Raw genomic sequence first — 25,268 nt, 5'->3', positions numbered from 1 at the left:
ACATTTCCTAATCTTCACCTGGCCAAGAACTCATTAAATCCAATTCTTGGGAAGACAATCTTAAGAAACAATGAAAAAAAAGCTAGATGTTTCCATTTCCTCTTTCTTAATAATAAGTTAACCCAACTTACCTTTCCAATGGAATAGAACATCGTGTCATTTTAGGACTTCATTGCACTTCTAACAGCAGCAGGGCTTAATTACAGTTAGTCTAAGGTCTCCTACTCCCCCGTTATAAAAATATAAGTCCGTGTAAGACAGCCTAAGGCACATCATATCCCATTTTTTGAGCAACAGATTTTCACAATGTAGACTCCCTTTAAAACTAAGGAAAAATAATAGTACAAGGGAAAGCATCTTATAAACATTTGATTTCTTCAGTTGTTGAAGCCTGGCCTTGAGTATCCACAATCATTCGAGTCTTCAGTATGGCCTATCTTAGGAGGTAGGGGCACTCTCTCCCCTGGTCCTACATTCACACAATAAAACCAGCTTGTAATATACTTATCTCAGTAGATAGAAAAGCCACTTCTTGGCTTTAGTTTCAAGATACTTGAGTAGTGACAAATCAGCCCCTGAGATCTAGGGGCCTTTATGATGCAGGCCTGAAGCTTGAAGTACTAATACAGAGATAAAGTTTCTGGTTTCTGCTTTTTCATAACTAGGAAAAACAGCAACACTCACATAGACCACTTAGATGAGGTGCAAATGCTGTATGCTAGCAGGAAATGCACTGCTATTAAGACTCGCTAACACCACAAAGTAACGTTTCCCATGTGGGTTCCACACCAGAGGAATGAGGGTATTTGCCTCAACCATAACAATTTTATTATATCCTTCTCTGAACTGTTCTGTGTGTTCCCTTGCCAAGCTGCATCTGATACCATTCTCTAACTGACAGCTGGATTTAGGAAGGTCTTCTTATCCCCTATCTGACGACAGGGAGGATGGCGAACACAAGAGCCAGGGTATGCGTGCTCTTCATTGGCTGTTGGCTTCCACAGGACTCACGCTCACACCTTCCCCTAGAGGGTGGTGCCCGACATGAGTGTCAGCGGATGTGACAGTGACACTTCTCGATGACTTTGCAGAAAAGCCAGCATGCTCTTTGCAGCATATAAAAGGACTAAAGGCGGCTTAAGTAACAACCAGTGAGAACGCCCATGAGCAGCTATTTCAACATGATCTCTACCTGCCCAGAATCTTCTAATATTATAAATAAAGTTGTAGTTCTTGGTAAGCTTCCAATTTTATCATACCACATGTTATTTCATGGAACCAGATTTTCAAAGCATTCGGCCAATTCAGTGTTCTTGATATGAGCAGCAATTAATTCCTTTGCATCATTGCCACAAGTATTTCCTATTGCGTGAAGGAATATATTAGGGGTAAGTTGGTCCCTGCTCTTAAGTTGCTCGCTAGGTTTTAGAATACACTCTTGAGCTTCTGTTTATGCATTCCACCAGTGCAGATGATCTGAGCTTTTTTTTTTTTTTTTTTAGTAGAAGCAGCAGTTTCAGGTGGAGGATGGAGTTGGGGGGCAGAGGGGGGATCTGAAGAAATCTTGGCCGCTACCTTCTCACCAGCATTTCCTGATACTATCCAACCTCAGGATACTAAAAATGTGTGTAAAAGGGGCTTAATTTTTTCCATTTTTTGTGGAATGTTCACTTCTCATGATGAAGTCTTCCTGGTTTTAGAATGAGGACTTAGACTCAACCTATCCCCTTCTACTTAAATAAAGCTTTGAGTGTTCAAGTCAAAAGCCCAGGCTTGTACTTTTCAAGGGTCTGCGTCACTGAAAGAAGGTATTTGCGCACATGTGGATGGCAGAGATATCTGAAGAGCTGAAGCTCCGGCTGGAGCACGGAGAGATGCACATCGTGGCAGGAGCTTGCATGTCTTCTCCCCGCTTGCCCCAAAGGCCTTGCCAGCCCCTCTCCGGGCTGCAGCCTATTCTCTCCAGCTGTGCCTGCCTGCAATAGCCCCTCCTCCCGTGCCTCTGCTGATGGAGAAACGGTACCAGCCCCTTCATGTGTTCCTCCCCAAAGGGTGGGAACACCAAGTGTGGGAATTAAGGGAATGAGGAAATGGGCTACTCTGGGTTGTTGTCAAAACAACAACACAAAAAGCCTGTAGCCGTAATTTTCAAGCCCTAAATAGTGTGTGATGGTGGTGGTGGGAGATACAGAGAATTCCATTTTTCTATAATTGGTATATGTGTGCATATGCAAATGTAAAAATGAACACTGTGCTGTAAACATATGCACAGAGTACTTACACACAGTGCAATAGATACATAGTACATTATAACAAAATGTGTGAGTATACAGGAGGGGTGTGTGTATGTGAGACAGAGAGTGAGAGAGTGAGAGAGCGAACAGGCGAGCAGGATTATCTCAGCTTATCTCAACACCAGGCATACATTGGCTAATGTACAGTATGTACCCCTGAAGTCAGCTGGTCTATATTTAGTACAGGAATTAAAGCTTTCATGCATGCATTCACACATATTTTCACTTCCAAATATATACAAGGATTCAGAGCATATGCTGCATATATACTTTCCTGAAAATATAAGCAAGATAGTTAAATACTTCAAATTCCAAATTGCCATTTCTTAAACAGTGAGGTGGTAGTTATCAGGCTGCTTTCTCTCTCCTGGCCCACCTTGGTTTTGGGTTTTTTTTTTCCCCTCTAAGAAGCTGGCTGAGCAGTTCCTCAAATATCCCTGATTACTGTTAAATGCTTCATACTGGGAGAGAACCTGGGAATTCTGAGGTAGCTGAAGGTTTGTTACCTTCTCTGTGGAAACTGCATGAACAAACGCTGTACCAACCACAATTCTACAGTAAGAATTTCAAAGAGTTATCAACTTCTACTCATGAGCAACACAAAGGAAGCCCACTACGTTATACTTAAACCCTATGGACTAGCCCAACAGCTGTAGATTTTTCACTCACTAATTAGTTAAAAGTTCCTCTTTTGGGGATACTATTTACCCCCCCAATCCCAACAAAACAAAAAAAAATCAATAGCCCCATAGAAGTTCCACAATGACACAAATTAGAACCAACTGACTTAGGTATGGTAATAATGGAATAATGATGAACTGTGAAAAAGACAAAGGAGTCTGCTCTTTAAATAAATCAAGGACTGCATTTATTTTTATATCTTGTTTATATTCCTGCAGGATAATTCATTAGCAACAGAATGCTCTTCCTCGTAAGACACAAGTTATATCCTTGTGATTTATTAGAGCTAAAAGGCAGACAGCACCTCCACCATTGTTTGGCCCATGTCAACTGAGTATTTAAACTCCATCTTTTTCTCATTTACCAGCTGAGTTTTCATCAGGGTACTTAACAATGTTTAGACATATTTATCTTACTTTGGTTAATGTGTAATACTCTCGGGAGAAAATAAACCACCTTCCTCTTAAAAATTGAAAACATATAAAAGGATTGGCAATGGAAGAAGTATGAAAAGCAACATAGCGTAGTGATTAAGAACATGGATTTTACAGTTAAAATTCTGGCCCTATCGCCTAATTCAAGAATGATTTGGGGCACCATTACTTAATAGCTTTGAGTCTCAATTTCTTCAACTCTAAAACAGTGAGAGGAATTGTATTTGTATCACAGGGTTGTGGTAAAATTTTAATGAGATAACTCAGGTGAAGCAGCATTTGTTAAATGAACATGAACCATCATGTCAAATACACCACCTTTTCCAAAGTGCAACACAACCTAGGTACACACTAGGTCTTGCACCCATCTCCCACTTATTAGAATTCTAGAAAAACATACATAATTTGAATAGAACCAAAAATACTGCCACACTAGGTGAGATCCACAGTCCAGTTAGACCACCATTCTGCCTCGCATAAATGCCTAAAGAGGGCATTTCTCTCCTTTGGGCCATCACCTGCAAGAGATTAGCAAGTTATACCAAATACATGAACACATGTCTCCTGTGACTTAATTATGTCCTTGGGATAAGCTCTTTGTTCCTCCTCCTACAATGGCAAGTATACAGTAAGTCCTCAACAAATGTTTGCTGAATTCATCGACTGTCAGAATCTCCCCCTTAAAGAGCTCATACTCTAGTTTATCCATTCATTCCCCAATATCTATAAAGTATTACAGTGTGAGTTATGCTGGCAAGGTCCCCACACTCAGGAGTTTCGGTTCCCTCAACTTTTATTTTTAGAAGAGGTAATAGATACTACAAATTTTCTTTCTGCTACAAAAACATTTATAGTATTTAATATTTTCTTACCTCTTCCAAAGTTTGAGGAATATCCTTTAACCACAATATTTTTGTACTTCTTTTAAAACCAATTCAAGTTCAACCTTGCATGACTTTTTTCTGGAAAGCAGCATGATGTAGCATAATGATTTGTAAATCTTTCCTTTTTTAAAGTGGTAGACCATTAAAAAACACAAAACTTCATACTAAACTTCATACTAAACTTCAATATATCAAACAAGTAAAGTAAATTGCTGCAGGAGGGAATGGAGAGGAAAAACACAGAACCTGGGCCCTTATGTTCTGTACCAGTCTCTGCAGTATCTCCCTCATACCTTTGGAAACAAAATTTTGAAAATATATAGTAGACCATTGAATCTAAATCCCTTGAATCCCAAATTGGCTTCTCTTAACCTTTCAGCTGGGTGACCTTATACAAGATATTTCTTTGGTTTGATTTTCCTTGTCAGTGAAACTTTTCCAGCTTTTTGTGAGGATTATGAATTCATGCAGTAAATAATTACTGAGTACCTACCATCTACTACATTGAGATACTTTTTCATGGTACTGAGGGTACATCAAGGACTGAAATGGACAAAAATCTCTATCCTCACAGAGCTTATATTCTATTTAAAAAGATACACAATTTAAAAAACGCATATGGAAGTCCTAGGTGATAAACTATAAGGAGATAAATAAAGCAAGAAAGAGGTAAGAAGCAAAGGTGGGTACAATTAATAACATTTATAAATGGGTGGTCAACGAGGGTCTCAGTGAGAGGTAACACTTAACTAACACTGCAAGGATGTCAGGAAACAAGCCATGTGGCTCTATGAGAAAAGATTTAAGGACAGTGCTTGATTAATAATACATATTCAATAAATGATGATTATTCTCATAGCCAAGATAATTTAAACAAAGCACAAAATTAGGATTAAAAATTTTGTCTCTGCCATTTAACTAGTACTCTGAGGCCTTGAACCACTTACAGTGACCCCTCTGAGACACGGTATTCTCAATGGAAAATGGGATAACAATACCTGCACTTTTTACAATGTCACTAAGCAGCTAAAAATGAGAAAATATACATGGAAACATTAAGGAAATAGATAAAGAACGACATAAATGTGACAACTATGGAATCCCCTCTCATACTATCTTTCCAAAATGACAGATGACCATTCCATCTTATTAACAAGGCATCCAATGATTTGATAGGTAGCCCAGGACGAAGATTTCTAAGATAAAAAATAACTTCTCTTTTGGAGACAGACCAAGAACACTAAGAACGGAAACAGACCTAGATTGATTTCCAATAAAGGAAACCTAAACACTAACCAGCTGAACTTGCTGGGGCTCTGGTTTGAAAGAACAGTCATCTGTTTGCTCTGGTCCTTGGTTGAGTCACTATAAATTCCCCATCTGGGTGGCTTCAATACACTTGAACTTTTCTTTTGCCTTCCTAGAGATTTAGTGCCTTTGGTTCACTCATTCAACAAACACTTAATAAATACTCACAATAAACACAGAGCCAAGAATAGATTTGGGTGAGGGGGTGAACTAAACCAGGACTCAGCCTCAACAAATCCCCTGCAGAAAGATGGGGGAAAGGTTGGGGGCAAAGAGAGAAAGGAATCCGTACTGCTTCCAGGATTCCTCTAGTTGGAACAAGTCTGAGCCTTGAACATATTTCAGTAGGTAATTGTAAACAAAATGAGAGCCTTCAGGGTACCACCCCACTACATTACACTTGGCAGGGCAACCCCCAAACAAGTCTAGATTCTGGAAATATGAATATTGAGGTACAAGAGTAACTCCAGTCATTTTTTTTCAGCAAATATTTACTAAATACCTATCTAGTACCAGGCACAGGGAGCCAGAATTCAAAAGACAAAATTCCCAATTGCTCAGTTCTTCCACACCCCCTCTGTTTGTCTAACCACTGGTGCTTTTCCTTCTGTGGTCCAGTGCACAGTTCAACAACATAACCAAAATTTTCTATAGTGGAGAGTTTCTGGTAGTAAGGATACAGAACTAAGACAAATGCAAAGCCAACATAAATCCTATGTCCAGTCTCACATTTCTCAACTGCCATGACTTTTATTTACAGCCCTCACAAGTCCCTGCCAGGGTCTTTCTGTTATCATCCTCTCTTGGAAATTCTCCTTCTAAAGTGTATAAATCTTTCCTTCTGGGCCTTACCTAAGAGGATTAAATAGCAGACTAAGAACAGCAATCTTCTCACTAGTGTACTCTTATATTCATACACTATCATCTTTTGTATTCAGAAAGCAGAATACAAAATACTGAAAGCCCACTCTGAGCCAACAATATAATCTTTTAAACAACCTTGCAAGACAGACCCTTATCCCCATTTTATAGATAAAATTGATGTAGACACTGAAAAGTTAAATATCATGCCAAAAATCAAACAAAAGAGTAAATGACAGAGTCCTCCCTGGAACTCAAGTTTTTCAAATCAAAAGATGAAGCTCTTATTCTCTATCCCAAGCTACAAGGGAGCTGTCAAAAAAAAGGGGGGGGGGAGAAAAGTTTTCTAACGTTTCTGGTCTTGTACCCATGGTTCTTGAGGTCCTTTCCAGCTTTAAAATTCTAAAACATCATGCTAATTAGGACTGATTATTTACATTTTAACACATAAAGTGCCACCTCTAAAACTAGTTTTCTATTCACAATCTCTTTGAAGAAAAAGCTCTTTAATGTTTTTTTGTTTTTTGTTTTTTTTGCGGTACGCAGGCCTCTCACTGTTGTGTGGCCTCTGCCGTTGCGGAGCACAGGCTCCGGACATGCAGGCTCAGTGGCCATGGCTCACAGGCCTAGCCGCTCCGCGGCATGTGGGATCTTCCCAGACCGGGGCACGAACCCATGCCCCCTGCATCGGCAGGCGGACTCTCTACCACTGTGCCACCAGGGAAGCCCAGCTCTTTAATGCTTTTAGGCCACATGTAAATTGTTCTGCTACTGAGTATCTTTTCTTCTATGAATAAGAGGATATTATTTTGTGCAAAATCTATTTCTTGCTTTTCAGATGGATCATAATCTATTGCTTTGAACTGATCTGAATTCCTCATGACTGAGGCCTTGAGTTCATACTCAGATAAAAGAATAATTTAGAGTATTGGCACCTGCTCAGTATCAATTTCTTACAAAACCAATACGTTTCTCCTTTACTATGTCCCAGTGAATGTATTTGGTGGAATGAAACATTAAACTTTAAATCTTTCAGGCAGAATTGTCAGCGTCAAGTAACAACTCACAAAAATAATTAAGAAAAACTAGACTTGTACTATATTTTAAATGCTAGAGTGGTTTTTTGTTTTTTTTGCAGTACGCGGGCCTCTCACCGCTGTGGCCTCTCCCGCCGCGGAGCAATAGGCTCCGGACATGCAGACCCAGCGGCCATGGCCCACGGGCACAGCCGCTCCGCGGCATGTGGGATCCTCCCGGACAGGGGCACGAACCCATGTCCCCTGCATCGGCAGGTGGACTCTCAACCACTGCGCCACCAGGGAAGCCCATAAATGCTAGAGTGTTTTGAAATACCTTTGGGGGCAGAAAAATTCTTAGATTCTTATACTATACATGTATGGGGTAAGCTACATCTAAGGATAAACAACTGAGCTGAGATTTGAGCTGTTGACAAAGAGAAGCAGTTTGTGTCCAAGTTAATTGCCTGCTAAAACAAACAAAATCAACACTCCTCATAGGACTATAACAGAATCCAGAGTTTTTCCAATCTTCAGGACACAACCCCAATTTTTTGACATATAAAGAAAAAGTGTGGTCAATTCTCAAGAAAAAAAGACAATCACAGAGATTAACTTCAAATGTTTGTAGATGTTAGAATCAGGATTCTAAAACAGCTATTATAACTATGTTCAAGGATTCAAAGGAAAATATGCTTGCAATGAGTGGAAAGAGAAAGAGAAAAGTCTCAGCAGAGAAAAACAAAATCTATTAAAAAGAAACAAGTGAAAATCCTAGAACTTAAAAATACCTCTGAAAAATTTTAAGTATATTTGGAGAGGTCAACAGCAGAACAGAGATAATAGAACTGAAGTTAAAAATCAAGAAAAATTATCTAATCTGAAGGTCAGAAAGGGAAAAATTAAAAGAATAATAGAAGGAGGTATCATCTCAGGAACTTATAGTAAAATATCAAAAGATTTAGCACACGTATAATTGGAGTCCCAGAAGGCGCGCACAAAATGAAGTAGAAAAACTACTTGAAGAAACAGTGGTCAAAAGGTCCCCAGGGCTTCCCTGGTGGCACAGTGGTTGAGAGTCTGCCTGCTGATGCAGGGGACACCGGTTCATGCCTCAGTCTGGGAAGATCCCACATGCCGCGGAGCAGCTAGGCCCATGAGCCATGGCCGCTGAGCCTGCGCGTCTGGAGCCTGTGCTCCGCAACGGGAGAAGCCACAACAGTGAGAGGCCCGCGTACTGCAAAAAAAAAAAAAAAAAAAAGGTCCCCAAATTTGATGAAAGATATGACTTACAGATTCAGAAAGCTCAACAAACACCAAGCAGGATAAATATGAAGACTGCTATCTCTAGGCAGCCATAGTCAAATTGCTGAAAACTAAAGATATATAGAGAAAAATCCTAAAAGCAGCCATGGGGTGGATGGAGGTGGGGGGATGACAACGCATACAGAGTAATAACAACTTAGGTTGACTTCTCATCAGAGACTATGGAGACCAGTACACAGTGGAACATTGCTAAAGTGCTAAAAGATTAAAAAAAACTGTCAATCCAGAATTCAGTCTCAAGCAGAAACATCTTTTAAGAGAAAAGACAAAATAGTGACATTTTCTGAGTACAAAATATCATGAAACACTAACACAATTCGTCACCAGGAAATCTGTACTATAAGTAAATATTATAGGAACTCTTCAGGCTTAATATCAGTTGGTATCCTTAGAAATAAATGAAGAGCATCGGAAATGATAAATAGATGAGATTTATTTTTCTTTTCTTTTCCTTTGTTTATTAAATTCTTATGACAGTTTAAAGCCAAAGCAATAACACTCCCTTGTGCAGTCTATAATGTTTGTAGATGTAATAATATGATGACTCTAGTATAAAGGATAGTAGTGGGAAAATGAACCTATAAGGTTGTGAGGGTTTTAGAGTATACATGAAGTGATAGATTTTTAAACTCCAAATAGACTGTAATAAATTAAGGATATATATTGTAATTTCTACAGCATACACTTAAAATATGTAAAGAAATATAGCTAAAAAGTAAAAGTCAAAAAATATTCAAAAATCCAAAATAAGGTAGGGAAGTAAAAAATAAAAAATGGAGGGGAAAATGGAAAAAAATAAAATAAAATAGTTTAGCTAAATCCAACAATCAAACTAAACATTAATTGACTAAATACTCCCCATTAAAAGACAGAAATTATCAGAATAGCTAAAAAAGAAGAAAGAAAGAAAGAAAGAAAGAAAGAAAAAGAAAGAAAGAAAATCTCAACTATATTCTGTCTACAAGATACACACTTTTAGCAATAGAGACACTGAAAGTTAATGCTTGTGAAAAGACACACCATGCAAAAATAGGAAGCATATAAAGGTTGGAGTAACTATGTTAATATCAGGTAAAATAGACTTTAAGGAAAGAGCACTTTCACCAGAGATAAACAATCATATTTCAAAATGTCACAATTTATAATTTGTCAAGACCTAACAATCTTAAATGTGTACATGGCCCATAATGGAGCTTCTGAATACATAAGGTAACAATGCACAGAATTAAAGGGAAAAATATACAATTTCATCATTGTAGCTGAGGATATTAACACTCCTCTCTACAAATGATAAAATTAGACAAATTAAAAATCAGCCATAAAACAAATGATCTGAACTATCAACCAGCTTAACCTAATGGATATATAAAGAACGTAACAACCAACAACTGAAGAATACACATTCTTTTCAAGTTCACATGGTATATTCACCCAAGATAGATCCTATATACTGGGTCATAAAACCAATGTTTCAATAAATTAAGAAGGATTGAAAATCATACAGAGTCTGTTCTCTGACCACAATGGAATTAAATTAGAAATCAGTAACAATAAGATACCTAAGAAGACCCCAAATGTTTTGAAAGTGGATAACATACTTCAAAGTAATGCAAGGGTCAAAGAAGAAATCACAGGGGAAATTAGGAAATATTTAAAAACTGAATGATAATAAAAATATATGATGTTCAACTTTGTGGGGTGTAACTAAAGCAGTTCTTAGAGGAAAGTTTATGGCTGTAAATTCTTCTATATGACAAAAAGAAAGGTGTAAAATCAATGAACTAAAGTTCCAATTTAAGAAGCAGGAAAAAGAGCAAAACTAACCTGAAATATAAGGAAGGAAATAACAAAAAGCATAAACCCATGAAATAGAAAACAAACAAACAAACAACCGAAAAGCTAAGTTCAAGTTTTAAAAAACTTGCTTATCACTAATTTGCTTCCCCATTCATTCTCTCTTTCTCTGTCACCTAGTTTATCCATTTTACTGATTTTTTAAAAGAACCAGTATTTCATTTGATTGATTGTTCTCTATTGTTCTTCTAGCCTACAGATATTAAAAGGATAATAAAAATATTATGAATACTTTTATGCCAACAAATATGACAGCTGAGGTGAAACAGACAAATTTCTTGGAAAAAAAAATCAACTTACTAAAATTGACACAAAATAAGACAAAATCTGAAGAAAAACAAAAGGAAAAAGAAAAAAAAAGAAAACCCCAACCCCAGAAAACACCCAAACCTACAGCTATTAAAGAAACTGGACGATCAAAAGCCTGCCCTCAAAGAAAACTCCAGGTCCAGATGGTGCTCTGGTGAATTCTACCTAACATCAAAGGAAGGTGTAACACCAAACTTATAATCTTGAGGAATTTCCATACTAATTTTATAAAGTCAGTACCCTAAAACCAAAAAGTGATAAGTGAAAAAGGAAAAAGAGTAAAAAGAAAACCAGGGGTTTGGGGAGCAGCGTGGGCTGTAGTTATAAAAATGGTGGTCACCTCTTTCAGAAGGTGACACTTGAGGACAGACTTGAAGGAAGCGAAGGCTCATGGGGATACATGTTGGAACAGAACCAGTGCAAAGGCCCTAAGGCAGGAACGTGCCAAGAAACAGCAAGGAGACAAGTGTGGTATCCTGCAGGCCCAAGTCCGAAAAGTATCAACATATGAAGGAAAAAGGAAGGGATCAACTGTTCAGTACTAATGTTAGTGAAATACAACAAGGACCCTGGATTTAGCAAAGTGAAGGTCACCAGTGACCTTGAAGAGAGCGGTGTTGTGGGACTGGTAAGGCCAGAGAAGGTTTTAGAGAGAATGGGAGAACTGGATCTAGTGAGTATAGACAGCTCTTGTGATGGGCTGTGCCTCAAAGGGGGAGAAAGAAACGGGGCAGTAGTTGGAGTGGGAGGTGGCGTCAAGAGAAGAGTTTTTTCTTGTGTGTTTAAGATGGAACAGCATGTTTACATGCTAATGGATGTGATTCTGAAGAAAGAAAACTGATACCACAGAAGAGAGAGGGAGACTGTTAGACGAATGCCCTTGGCCCAATGTCAGGTGCATCTCTCCTCTGTGAGTATGCAGTTCTCCTACCAATTTTCCCATTTCAAAAGAATTCTGAAGTCTTCTAAAATCAGCCACTGCCAACAGTCAATATTTTATGAAATACTGCAATTATTATGAAGATGATGCTTGCCATATCATTGAATAAATTGTTAACATAAATAATTACTAGAGCACTTGAAAAAAAAGCGCAAACTCTTGAAACATGTCCAAAGTAGCTTTGATTTTTTTAGTGATTCAATCAAGCGCCCCAAGAAGCTTTTCCTCCTTTTGTTTTGTTCTTCACTGCTTTGTGTTTTATGGACCACATTTTGATATCTTCTAGGGCACTTAATCAAAGATTTATTTTTCTTGATGCAGGTTCAATTTCACATAATGCCCTTATGTGCTCAAACAACTTAATTTCTTTAAGTATTCAAAACTGGAGTCTATGGGAGGTGATCCACTCAAGAATGTGTGCATGGGATATTTATTTTCCCGAGGCTGTTGCCATAGTTTTTTGGCAGCAAAATTACATAATGAACTAATTAAAAATTTAAAACACATTGTTAGGCAATTTAGAACCACACTCTGAAGGTTAATTTAAAAGAAATAATGAGAAAAAGCAAGGAAAAGTCTATATACCATAGAGAGTTGTGTGGTAAGAGTCAAGAATCACAAAATGTTTTTTATTAGTTTTAATTATATTGCTCCCCTAACCAGAAATATATTAACACGTTAGATTTACTGCCTAATTACATACTATGCATAAGTCAGATCCAACTCTCAATAAGGTTTGATAGTAAAGAGGGAGGGCAAGAACCCTTGGGGCTCTAGTTTCCATTACCCCAAAGGAGAAATGATGGATAGAAAATGCAAGTCAGTATTCCAGATACTACAAAACATACAAAAACAAGCATAAAGAAGTGGTTCCTTTCCAACTAAAGATCGTGAGCTATAATTAAGAGGACATAGGTCAATAATCTACTTTGAATAACTAATCTGTTTTTGGCTTATCAAACAAATCTTTAGAAGCAGTTGTAATTGTCCTTATAATTATTAAGAGGTTAGTGCCCTGGATGAAAGTGGAAACCACCTTTAGGGGCACTTAAGTCCCCAAACAAGGTGAGAGCCAGAAATGTGGGAAATAAGCCAGTGCCAGACCCTTCTTTTTACCCTGAGAATTGGGCATAATCTGGAGACCTTGAGTTTCCACTTTGATGATAGCACAGCACAACATGGATAAGAGAGAAACCTCAGGGCTTGGCCAAGGTGGGAAATCTGATGGGAGGTACTACATAAAACTATAACCCAAAGAGCTATGCTCTCAATACAATGAGGAAAACAGAAGGGACGGCTAGAAAATTAGAAAGACTCTACATATATCTGGAAATTTTAGAACATAGTTTTAAATAACTAATAGATCAAAGAAGAAATGATAAAATACACCTGAAACTAAACAATAAAAATAATACATATCATAGGTGGCCACTATTACCATACATATACAATACTTTTCTGGAGGCCAGTGTAGCAGGACACAGAAAAGAAATAAAAACTATAAGAATTAGAAAGAAAGAATCAAATCTATCTTATTTGCATATATGATCATTTACATAGAAAACCCAAAGGAATCTATAGGTAAATTATTAGGACTAATATAATAGCTTAAGAAGATAATTAGATATAAGTACATAGGACTCAATAGTAACAGAAAAATATCAATTTTTTAAAAAAATTCTTATATAATAGCAAAGAGCCACAGATGCTCTCAAGAAAAATAAATGAGAGAGAGTGGCATGGACATATATACACTACCAAACGTAAAACAGATAGCTAGTGGGAAGCAGCCGCATAGCACAGGGAGATCAGCTTGGTGCTTTGTGACCACCTAGAGGGGTGGGATAGGGAGGGTTGGAGGGAGATGCTAGAGGGAGGGGATATGGGAATATATGTATACGTATAGCTGATTCACTTTGTTATAAAGCAGAAACTAACACACCATTGTAAAGCAATTATACTCCAAGAAAGATGTTAAAAAAAAAAAAAGAAAGGAATTGCAAGTTAAAACAAAAATAAGATACTACAATACACCTATTAGAATGGCTAAAATCCAGAACATTGACAACCTCAAACGCTGAAGAGGATGTGGAGTAACAGTAACTCTCATTCACTGCTGGTAGGAATGCAAAATGGTACAGCCACTTTTTAAGACAGTTTGGCAGTTCCTTGCACTATATTGATACTTCACCATAATATCTGGCAATTGCACTCCTTGGTATTTGCTCAAGTGGATTGAAAACTTATGTCCGCACAAAAATCTGCACACAAACTTATAGCAGCATTATTCATAATTGCTAAAATCCGGAAGCAACCAAGATGTCCCTTAATGTACAAATGAATAAACAAGCTGACCTACATACATACAATGGAGTATTATTCAGCCATTAAAAGCAATAAGGTAGCGAGACTTGAAAAGACATGAAGGGACTGTAAATGCATATTGCAAAGGGAAATAAGTCAACCTGAAAATGCTATGTACTGTATTATTCCAGGGAAGAAATGGGCTACATTTTGTGTTTCAAAACTATAATTTTTAGCATATGAAAGTTTTTATGAAATTAAAAACTTAAATGCAATTCTGTAAATGGCAAAACTATGGAAACGGTAAAAAGATCAGTGGTTGCCAGGGGCTCAAAGAGAGGAAGGGAAGGAAGACTAAACAAATGAAGCACAGGAGGTTTTAAGGAGGTGAAACTGTTCTGTTTGATAACATGATAGTGGATACATGACATTATACACTTGTCAAAATCCATAGAACTGTACAGAACAAGGAGTGTACTCTAATGTAAGCTATTAACTTTAGTTTTAATAATAATGTATAAATATTGGTTCATTAAGTATAACAAATGTACCACACTAACGCAATTTTTTTCCTAATAGCAGAAACTGTGAGGAAGCAGAGGAGGTATATGGGAACCTGTGTAGTTTCTGGTCAATTTTTCTGTAAACCTAAAACCGCTCTAAAAATAAAGTCCACTAATTTTAAAAGGAAAAAAAAAAGAAAGAAAAAGAAATGAAGGGGACAGTGTTACCCTTCTGAATACGTGGTACTGGCACAGTGACAGATAAATACACCAACGGAACCAAATCAAACTCACACATACGTGGAAACTTGACTAATGACTGAAAACAGATGAAAAAAAAAAGACAAATTGTTCAACAGATAGTATAAGAACACTTAGAAATACATATGGGGCAGAGGAAAAAGAAATTGAATACCTACTTCACCATCCAACACTAAAATCAATTTCAGGTGGATAAAAGTCTTAAATGAGAAAGGCAAAAGTTTTAGAAGACAATAAAGGAGAAAATTTTTATGTCTTTGGGGCAGAATTTAACAACACACAATAATCAGAGACCAAAAAGGAAAAGTTTTTTTTTGTTTAACTTATTAGTAAAATACTATAAAATATTTAGCTTGAGATAAGAAAGCAAAAGTTTAATTCAGTTAAAACAAACATTAAGATCTTTCAATATCATCAGTAAATCTCTTTGCTTTATGAAACCTGTCCCATAGAGATGACTATATTTATTTATTTATTTTTTAAAGATTTTTTTTTTGATGTGGGCCATTTTTAAAGTCTTTATTGAATTTGTCACAATATTGCTTCTGTTTCATGTTTTGGTTTTTTGGCCGTGAGGCATGTGGAGATCTTAGCTCCCTGACCAGGGATTGAACCCGCACCCCCTGCGTTAGAAGGCGAAGTCTTAACCACTGGATCAGCAGGGAGGTCTGAGATGACTACTTTTAAAGGAAAAGACTGGTTTAAAAAAACCTGACTATTAAAAATTAAAACTTCAATTCTTTAAAAGATATCATAAAGAAAGTGAAAAGAAAAGCCACACATTGGGAGAACATTTATATTTATGAAACATAAACCTGTAAGGGAATCTAATATGGTAACCACTGGCCATATGGGGCTACTTTATTAAAATTAAATTAAATGAAATTTAAAATTTAATTACTCAGTAGCTCTAGCTACATTTCAAGCGCTCAGCAGCCACATGTGGCTAGCAGCTGCTTGATTAGCACCAATATGAAACATCTCCATCAGCACAGAAGTCTCTTTTGGACAGAGCTGATACAGAACATGTGTGGAATATTTAAACTTCTAAAATAAAGAGACAGCCCAATTTTAAAAATGGACAAAAGACATTAGCAGACATTTGACACAACAAAACAACATACAAAAATGAACCATAAACATGTAAAAAGTCATTTCAACTCATTAGTAATCAGAGTAAAACAAATTAAACCCATTAGATATAATTTCAGACACCCCAAACTGGGAAAAGATTAAAACTCGGTAGCACCAAGTATTGACGACGGTACAGAGCAGCACATTGCCAGTACTCCGTCTGTAGGAAGGTAACCCGTGGCAACAACTGTGGAAGCAGTTTTGCATTATCCAGACACATTGAACACTCTGGTACCCAGCAATTCTACTCTAGAGAAGGGATTCTCCACCTGAGCTAAACAGTCCGTCTCCTCACCTAGGGCACGTGGAACATGTATAGATACACACACACTAGCATTTAATTGGCAGAGGTGAGGGATAATAATGTTTCTGCAATTCAAAGAATTATTCCACCTGAACTCTGCACCAGGAGACGTGAACAACAGCAACAAAAATTACGACACTAGAAACAACCCAAACATCACCAACAGAAAAATGGATACTTAAACTGCATTTAATGGAATACCACAGAATTGGAAATAAAGGCACCTTAGTTACAGATATCAACATAGGTGATTTTAAGGAATATAATGCTCAGTAAAATAGCAAGATACATGAATAATACACTTAAGATGTATATAAAGAACAAAAACAGTCGAATAATGAATTTGCGGATATATATATATCTCAAACACACAGACACACACAAGCAAAGGAATGGCTAACAAAAAAATCGGGATAGACTTATCTCTGGGAGAGGAAGGGAGGTACCACCTGGGAAGGTCACATGGGGGCTTTCTGAAGCACCGGTAATGCTTTACTTCTTTATATGGGTAGTATGTTGAGATGTTCATTTTAATATAGTATTCCTTTATTCTACTCATATATGTTTTATATACTCTTTACATGTTTGATATATTTCACAATTTTTAAAAAGTCAGCTCAATTACTAATTATCTAGGATCCTTGACCTTTCTGAACTTGGTTAGTAATAGTAACTTCACCTACCTTACAGAGTTATTCTGAAGTTTCAAGGAGATAATATATATGAAAGTGTGAATGACTGTGATGGGGGATAGAACAGGAAACCTAAGAGGTAAGTATTTCCCTAAAGATTTCATCCTGGGTACTGTCCAGGATCACAGGGCCCAGAGTTCCTGGGTGGCTATTAATCAAGTCAAGAAGATGTGAGGAGCTCTCTGTTTTGTCACTTTAGAATGGGAATAACTCTAGTCCAATTCAAGCCACAAGACTATCACAATATTGAAGGGAGAGCAGATACTCGGTAAATATGTAAATATAAGCTTTTATTATTATTGTTGTTGTTAGAGTGACCAGAGGACTGAAAGGGCCTGGAAATCTTGTCATAGAAGAAGAAATTATCCACGATCTGGGTATTTTAAATTTTAGGCTAAATGATAATGGTATGATAATTATCTCCAAATACTGGATGCAAAAGAGGCATAAGATCTGTTTTGTCCAGGGTTCTCCTAAAGAGACTGGAGAAATTAGAGAAAAGTTAAAAAGTACATTCCTAGTCAATATAAAAGAGAACTTTTTGACAATCAAAGAGAGAAGGCAGAACTGACGATGTGGTGACTCTCCTTCATCTGACTTATTCAGCCAAAGACAGTTTAGCAGAGACTACTGTTTTGTATGAAAATATAGATTTTAAAAATAAACTGTTAAAATAAAAATACAGATAATATAACTTAGTGTAAATTTACTTTGAAAACTAGCTCTTTTACGTATTAGTCATGAGACGATAGCTAACTTATTCTATCTTTCGGAGTTTCACCTACCTCATCTGTAATAAGGATAGTATCTTTCCTTCAGCGTTATATGGAAAAAAATCAATGTGATAATATACTGAAATCACCAGTGTTCTATGTGTGCTAAATCAGCTGCTAATATTTTTAAAAAATTATTATGGAAGGCTTCCCAACTTGTTCACAGCTAGATAAAAAGAAAAAAGCAAGAATATCACTCCAAGAAAACAAAACAACTTTCATGTTTAAAAACCAGTGAAGGAAGAACTTGTATCTGTTACTCAAGAAAAGCAGTAAAACTGATATCCCTGGATCAGTTTCTTTAAAATGTTATCGAATGGCCTTTGGTCTCCCAAAAAGTTTCCTTGAACATGCTTTGTGTAGAAACCTTCCCCTATAAAAACCCTTTTAAATTTCATGACCCTAAAGCACTTTCCAGTGTGCTGGAATAAAAATAAGACAGGAATTATGAAGGTAAGATTTGATATAGCAAACCACATTCACTACAACTCAGGTCATTACGTTTTAAAAATATCTAAAGCTAAGAAAAAGGGTACGTGCTTAATGGCTTATGTCCTCTAAATTTAACCTGCAGAAACCAATAAAGATCTTTAATGTCTATAAATAAGAGATGCTGAACTTCAAGATCAAATTACAGTAATTTATTATAAATAAATACCCTATAAATAACTTCACTTTAATGATACTTGCAAAACTTTGTCCTCTTGCATAGCACTTCTGTAGTTCAGATCAAGTCAAGCTGTTTTCCATGAATAAGATGAAGGCCCCAGAGAGTTTAAATTATTATGTATTTTCCTATAGTTATCTTTTTATTCTGTGGAAGCACTCTGCTACACTCTGGTTTTTAGTTTGGTCCTGTTTTTTACTTAAGTCTCCAACCTAGCTTCAAATTACTAGTTGGTGGTCACATGGTGTAATGAAGTTGGTGGATTAACTGAAATTAAAACCCAGAATCCTCTTTACCACCCTTCTTTTCAAGCACAGATCAATTATTTATGACCAAGTTCACCAACACTATGTTTTAATTTAGGAAGCAGTCCATTAGAGGCCAGCTATAAATAAAGTAAACAGAATCTGGCCTCAGAACTTTTTGACCTCACAGTGCATTGAGAAGATGGGAGAAAAGCAGCAATGGAAGAATACAAGAAGAGGAAAGAAAAATAAAAGAACAAAAGAAGCCAACATCCACTGAGCTGCTTCTATGTCAGGGCTTCCACCTAAAGCATTTCACTTATTCTCAGTTAATTTGACATTACTTCATTTAATTCTCACAACCCCATCATGCAGATATTATGTCCCTCTGATTTAAAACCTCAAAAGGCTAAATTGCTTCCTGGGAGTCATGAAGTAAGTAGGAAAACCAGAATTTGACCTGGGGTTTGTCTGATTCCAAAGCCTGGGCACTTTTTCCTATAGCAGATGAAATAATTTCTAATATTTTAAAATTTGAGTAGTTTAGGAATTTCCAAAACAATAACAAGGCACTAAATAATATTTTCAAAGTATAACATGAACAGCAGAAAGCCATCTATATAGCCATTATTTCAACTGCTTATAAGAACGTGAAGTGGGAGGTTGTCGCCATTTTGCTTAAGATGTATATGAAATCACACCCAGAAAACAACAGACAGCCTCACATGGAGATTGGAAAGTGTAATGAAGTCACACCCAAAAGCAAGACAAAGACAGAGAAGGTCAAGTGCTAAATCACGTCTTACCTGCTGTACTTCACTTTCTCCATTTGAGATTTTCTCAGTGTAAACAAAGGAGTTGAATATCCGCTGCAAGGAAAAGAAAATGAACAAACATCAGATTTTCTAAACAAGACAGCCATTTTCTATATGAATGTGTATGTGAATAAGCTGTTTACAGCACAGATAGAATCAAGCAGAAAAATTTAATTAAAACAGTTATTTTACACAGAGAAATCCAAATATCAGCTAGTCAATCACACTTATGTAAGCAATACCCATCCACTTCTGTAGTGAAATAAACCAGATGTTACGCTATATTTTTCATTTTCAGAAATACATTTAATTATAGATTTCCGGAGCCCATGCCATTTTATCCGACTGGTATAATCTGACAAAGTTGTGTTTCTCATTTAAATCCTGCACTCCCTGAATGCTGTAATTGTTTACAGACACTACAGTCTAATGTAATCAAGCTCTTTAAAAAAGATTCTTTCCATATTCCCTCATGTCCCTGTCCAACCAGTACCTACCCAATATTGTCTATCACCTTCATTACCCAAGCAGCCCCTCGAAAGAGTAAATTAATAGGGTTTGCCAAACATGTGTGGCCTTAAGAGAGAATCCAGTCCTTACGTGCCAGGAAACAAGACGGCCGTGCCAAGACATCAGTCCAAACTGCGGCACACAAGCACACACATTCTTCCCGCTGGTCTCTGCCTCGCTGGTACCCAGTCCTGCAGACACTGCCTGCATTTACAACACCTTGCAGACTTATGACTTTACCAAACCCCACCATTACTGACCAATCACAAAAGATTAACCTGTAACAAACCAGAAAAAAAAAAAGAGAACCCAAGAAACGGATCTGTTAGGGACTGGGGGGAAAAAAAAGGAACAGCAGCCTCGTCATTTATCCTAAAACTTTAAAGATACCTCTGGAACTCTCCAGTTGAGTAAGGAGTCAGACCTGGAGATGTCAGCCAAAATTTACCGTGTTCCTTTGTATCCTACTGACAAGGGTTTGTCGTCATCTGGGACAGCTTCCCAGACAGCCTAACACACCTGCATGGTGGTGATGAGGAAGACAAGTGCCAAGTTCATCAAGTGCTGTGCAAATGAAGGAAAATCAAGGTGATGGGGCTGGGGGAGGGGTGGGGTGGGGGCATGTTGCTGGGGGAAGGGAAGTAAACACACTTGGGAAGGATGGAGATGGAATGGGACGGAATTACAGTCTGGAAAATTCTAATTACAAATTATCATAATTTTTCAATGCACCACTCATTCAGTCAACAGATGCTTACTGTCGTTTTCTTTCCTGAAAATGACTTGCTAATAGGAAAGGTACAGATTTTTAGTAATGGTGATAATGATACTGGCGACTAGTTATTAAATGTTTACTGCGGGGCAGACACTATTCTTAGGCATGTTACACCTATATACCTATTTCAGTCTCATAAAACACCTTTGTGACAAGCACTATGATTATCCCCATTATATGAGTATATATGAGGAAACAGAAGCATATTTTATTGAGTGCCTAATGCAATTCACATTGTACCTCATATGCATATCTTATGTAATAACAAAATTCCTGCAGCTCCAAAGATGAAAAACGAAGACCCTGGGAAATTAGGTAATTTACCCAAAGTCATTTGGCAGGGCTGGAATTTGAACCCAGGCAGTGCGACTCCGGTTATGGTGCTACTAACCCTATTGTCTCATGAGCATTTGCTACCTGGTAGCTGGACACATATGAAAAACACTCCTGTTAGGAGCTAACACCCAAACGTAATGCAGATCAACAATCCCTTTACGTGTAATTCTAAAATTCAGAAGGCTCTGAAAATCATAAGTTTTGCATAACACATCTGCTAGCAAAATATGACATGACATGAACTTATTGGCAGTAAATCCTAACTTGAACTGATGTGGATTTATAGTCTTTATTAAACCACTTAGTGAGTATTTATTCTTTTTGATGCAGATGTACTAATGCCTCTGATTACAGGGTTCTGCTTTAGATTTCACTGGAGGTGTTTCATCATCAAGGGGCAACAGGATTCTGAATCCTAAAACAGACATCATTTTGGAGAAGGAATTATAAATCTGCAGACCTCCAGCCCGTTTTCTGGTGAACACCTTAGTTCACTAGACAACAATGCTTTTAGAGGCTGTGTCAATGTCACTGCCACCGACACTCCCAGACCACATTCTCTATTTTTATATAATTTGATTTTCACAACCTGCTCAGTACCAAGAGTGCACGTTTATTAAAAACTAACATAATTCATGAAGTGTCTCCATATCTTGATGAGTGTGGTCAATTTCTTATTTCATTTCTGGCAGCGATATTTCAGTTGATACATTATCTGTCCTGTCCTGGGAGGTGTTCCCCCAAGAGGTGACTGATGGAGTAACCCATGTTCTGGGAAGCAAAGCAGATCCACTTTGCTCAAAACAACTACCAAGGGCCACACCTAATGAGGAACCTCAGATCCTTCCCTCTTCTTTGTTGTTAAAAGAAAGGTGAATTCCTCAGTAGTAATAAGGAATATAAGCCAGGAAGTGTTTGCCAGGCCGTGTCCAGCCCCTGTTTTACTCATTCATTTTCTTAACAATCACTATCAATCATGATGGCCAACACTTTTATTAGAGCCTTTTATGGCTTATAAGTGTTTCTATATTCTCAACACCTAATAAAAATTAGGTGGGTAATAGAAAATGTTAAAAGAAAGAAGTTATAGATGTAAGCAGTAGTGATCTTACAGACTACTTATATATTTTATACAACCCTCTTACCACCCCAGAAATGAAAGGTGGCCTGCTAGAATAATAGTTTGGAGCTATCACCAAGCAAACAACTTTTTGCTCCTCTCCCCACAGCGGGGAAGGGTGTTAGTGAAAGGCCAGTAGAACCTAGACAAGTAACTCACAACTAAACAGGTCAGCCAGCCACGACTGGTGCAAGGTTAAAAGTTCAGGCTTAGCTGTGTGCCCAAGATCTCAAGGTATAGAGTGATATTCCATTATGCTCTAGATTAATGGCCAGTAATAATCTTTCTTAAAATGCAGGGCCTGCTAAGCCCAGTTCTCAAAGGCTTATTAGGCTTAGTACTTTCATAGTTTACAGTTTCACATAGATGATCTCATTTGATCCCTGCAACAACCCGATGTGGGAGACAGCGATCTGAAACCTATTTTACAGATTAAAAACTACAGCTCAGAAGTTAGAAAATGCATCACAGGTAAAATATTCAAGTGTTGAGGTCTAAATCTAGGTCGTGAGTTAAAAACAGGCATTGCTTCTAGCAAAACTATTAAATTTATTCACATCACCTTTTCGTTCAGGATAATCTAGAAATCCTATTATCAGCATGCAGAAAAAGAGTGAAGATTGGGGTCTTTTTCTATCAATTTTATTTTAAGCAAGATACAGTGTGCTGGTATAACTTTATATACATATGACCAATGTCAGGCATAACTAATAAGAGTCCCAGACAAAGATTTTATCTTTTATTACTTTCTATTGCTACGTAAAACTGTGAAAGGAATACAATACAGAGTTTTCTGGGCATTTTATTTTTAATTTGAGAGCCAGGAATTCCAAATGATACACCTAGCTGACATTTTCGTGACTGCAAGAGTTTCTTGGTTGTCAGAGGACTTGAAAAGTGGAAATGGAAAAAAGTTTTCTTAAAACATGACATGAAGAGCAATCCCAAAAGGTCAGATTGTTCGTCTTCTCTGATGCTTCACTCACAGTAACAGGGTTAGGATGTAGGTGGGTAGGGTGGGCATGCCGCATTCTATTTCCAAGTTGTCACTTTCGCTTACTCAAATTCCCTCGAGGACCAAAGGAATTCCAGACATTTGAACTCTTAATTTGAGCACAATCTGGAGGGAGTTTGAAGTCAATCTCCTCGGTGTACAAATCCCTGGAAGTAAAGGCAAATATATTGCTTGTTCTTGCCCATTACTCTTCTCATTCTTGTCAAATACTAGAAGTAAAAATACACTTTGTTGTATAGTGAAAACATCATTAAAATAGGTGAGGGGTATTTACAAGTTATTTTAAAGAGAAATAGTTCACTGACTCCTCTTTGTCAGTCATATTAATTTCCATAATCAAAAGAATACAAGAACAACAACATGCCTTATTCTTTTTGCGGTACGCGGGCCTCTCACTGTTGTGGCCTCTCCCGTTGCAGAGCGCAGGCTCAGCGGCCATGGCTCACGGGCCCAGCCGCTCCGCGGCATGTGGGATCTTCCCAGACCGGGGCACGAACCCGTGTCCCCTGCATTGGCAGGCAGACTCTCAACCACTGCGCCACCAGGGAAGCCCCCATCATGCCTTATTCTTAAGCTCAAGGCAACTAAGTACTCTGATCTAAAGACAAAACTGACCTTTCCCTCATTAAAACACATACCTTGGAAAACTGGCGGTATCTTCTGAAGTTAATTATATGCATATCCTATGACCCAGCAGTTCTCATCCTGGTATATACCTAGTAGAAATATGTTCGTGTTTATCAAAAGAAATCTTAAGAATGTTCATAGCAGCACTACTCATAATAGCCCCAACCTGGAAATTATCCAAATGCCTATCAGCCACAGAATAGACAAACTGTGTGAATTCACACAGTCGAATATTTGGGCGAGATGAAAATGAACACACAATTGCAACATGCATCAACGTGATGACTCTTATAAACATATTTCTGAGTGAAAGAAGCCAGACACCAGGGCACAAAGAATGTTAATTCCATTTATATCAAGTTCAAAAACAGGCAAAACTAACCTAGCCTATTAGAAGCCAAGATAATGGTTACATTTTGTGGGACAGTCAACTGAATAGGGCATGAAGCCTACGTTTGGGATGCTGAAATGTTCTTTCTCTTGATCTAGGTGCTGGTTACAGGGATGTGTTCACTCTTGTGAGAACTCATCCAGTACATTTATGAGTGTGCACTGTGCTGGATGTATGCTATACTTCAATAAATCTACTTTATTTTATTTATTTTTTTTTGCGGCATGTGGGATCTTCCTGGACCAGGGCACGAACCCGTGTCTCCTGCATCGGCCACTCAACCACTGTGCCACCAGGGAAGCCCAATAAATCTACTTTAAACACACATTCTAGGCAGTCTCTTTAAAATATACCCATGACAAATGTTTTTGTATATTTTAAAAATCATTTATGCAGTTTTAAAAAGGACAATAATCTATTAACTGGGCTATTATACTTAAAAAAAAAATCTACACCCCAATCTGCAACCAGATGAAATTAGACTGTACCAATACTGGAGAGTCACCTAGCAATTTACAGATAAGGTCTCCTGAGCCTTCCCTGAGGCTACATATTAATTACTCCCTCAAACTCTAAGTATATACCATGACTTAGTTCTTCAGCTTCCCATCAATGGTACTGTACTAACCTGAATTTCCAGCAAGAAAAAAGTTGTCTTTATCTGAGTCTCATCCAACCTGGACGCTCTAAACTTATATAACACAATTTAATCAAATCTCCTATTTGCATATTCTGTTCTTTTATTCCCTAAGCGCTGCCTTCCCCCTCCTCCCCCAAAGAGGAAATTAAAGAGCCACATTACACTTGAATACAGTTCCCCTACCTCTCTCGCATGAAAAGAAAAAAAGACATCCTGCTCTCTCTCTGTGTGTGTGTGTGTGTGTGTGTG

At 37.5% G+C, this 25,268-nt stretch overlaps 1 protein-coding gene across 6 annotated transcripts in view; it reads right to left on the bottom strand.

Annotated features, from left to right (window-relative positions):
• CACHD1 (cache domain containing 1) overlaps positions 1–25,268 on the bottom strand; it is a 235,360-nt gene that overhangs the window by 130,643 nt on the left and 79,449 nt on the right. For all 6 annotated transcript variants that reach the window (XR_010940869.1, XM_067726415.1, XM_067726410.1 and 3 more), the window contains exon 2: positions 19,597–19,659. Coding sequence is in view for 5 of the 6 variants with exons in the window: in XM_067726415.1 (XP_067582516.1) it covers positions 19,597–19,659 (63 nt within the window). In the remaining variant the exon portion in view is untranslated. The remainder of the gene's footprint in view (positions 1–19,596; positions 19,660–25,268) is intronic.

The sequence above is a fragment of the Pseudorca crassidens genome, chromosome 2, assembly GCF_039906515.1.
Source record: "Pseudorca crassidens isolate mPseCra1 chromosome 2, mPseCra1.hap1, whole genome shotgun sequence".
NCBI classification, from domain to species: domain Eukaryota; kingdom Metazoa; phylum Chordata; class Mammalia; order Artiodactyla; family Delphinidae; genus Pseudorca; species Pseudorca crassidens.
The sequence above is the reverse complement of the archived record's forward strand: the minus strand, read 5'-3'. Positions and strand labels throughout refer to the sequence as shown.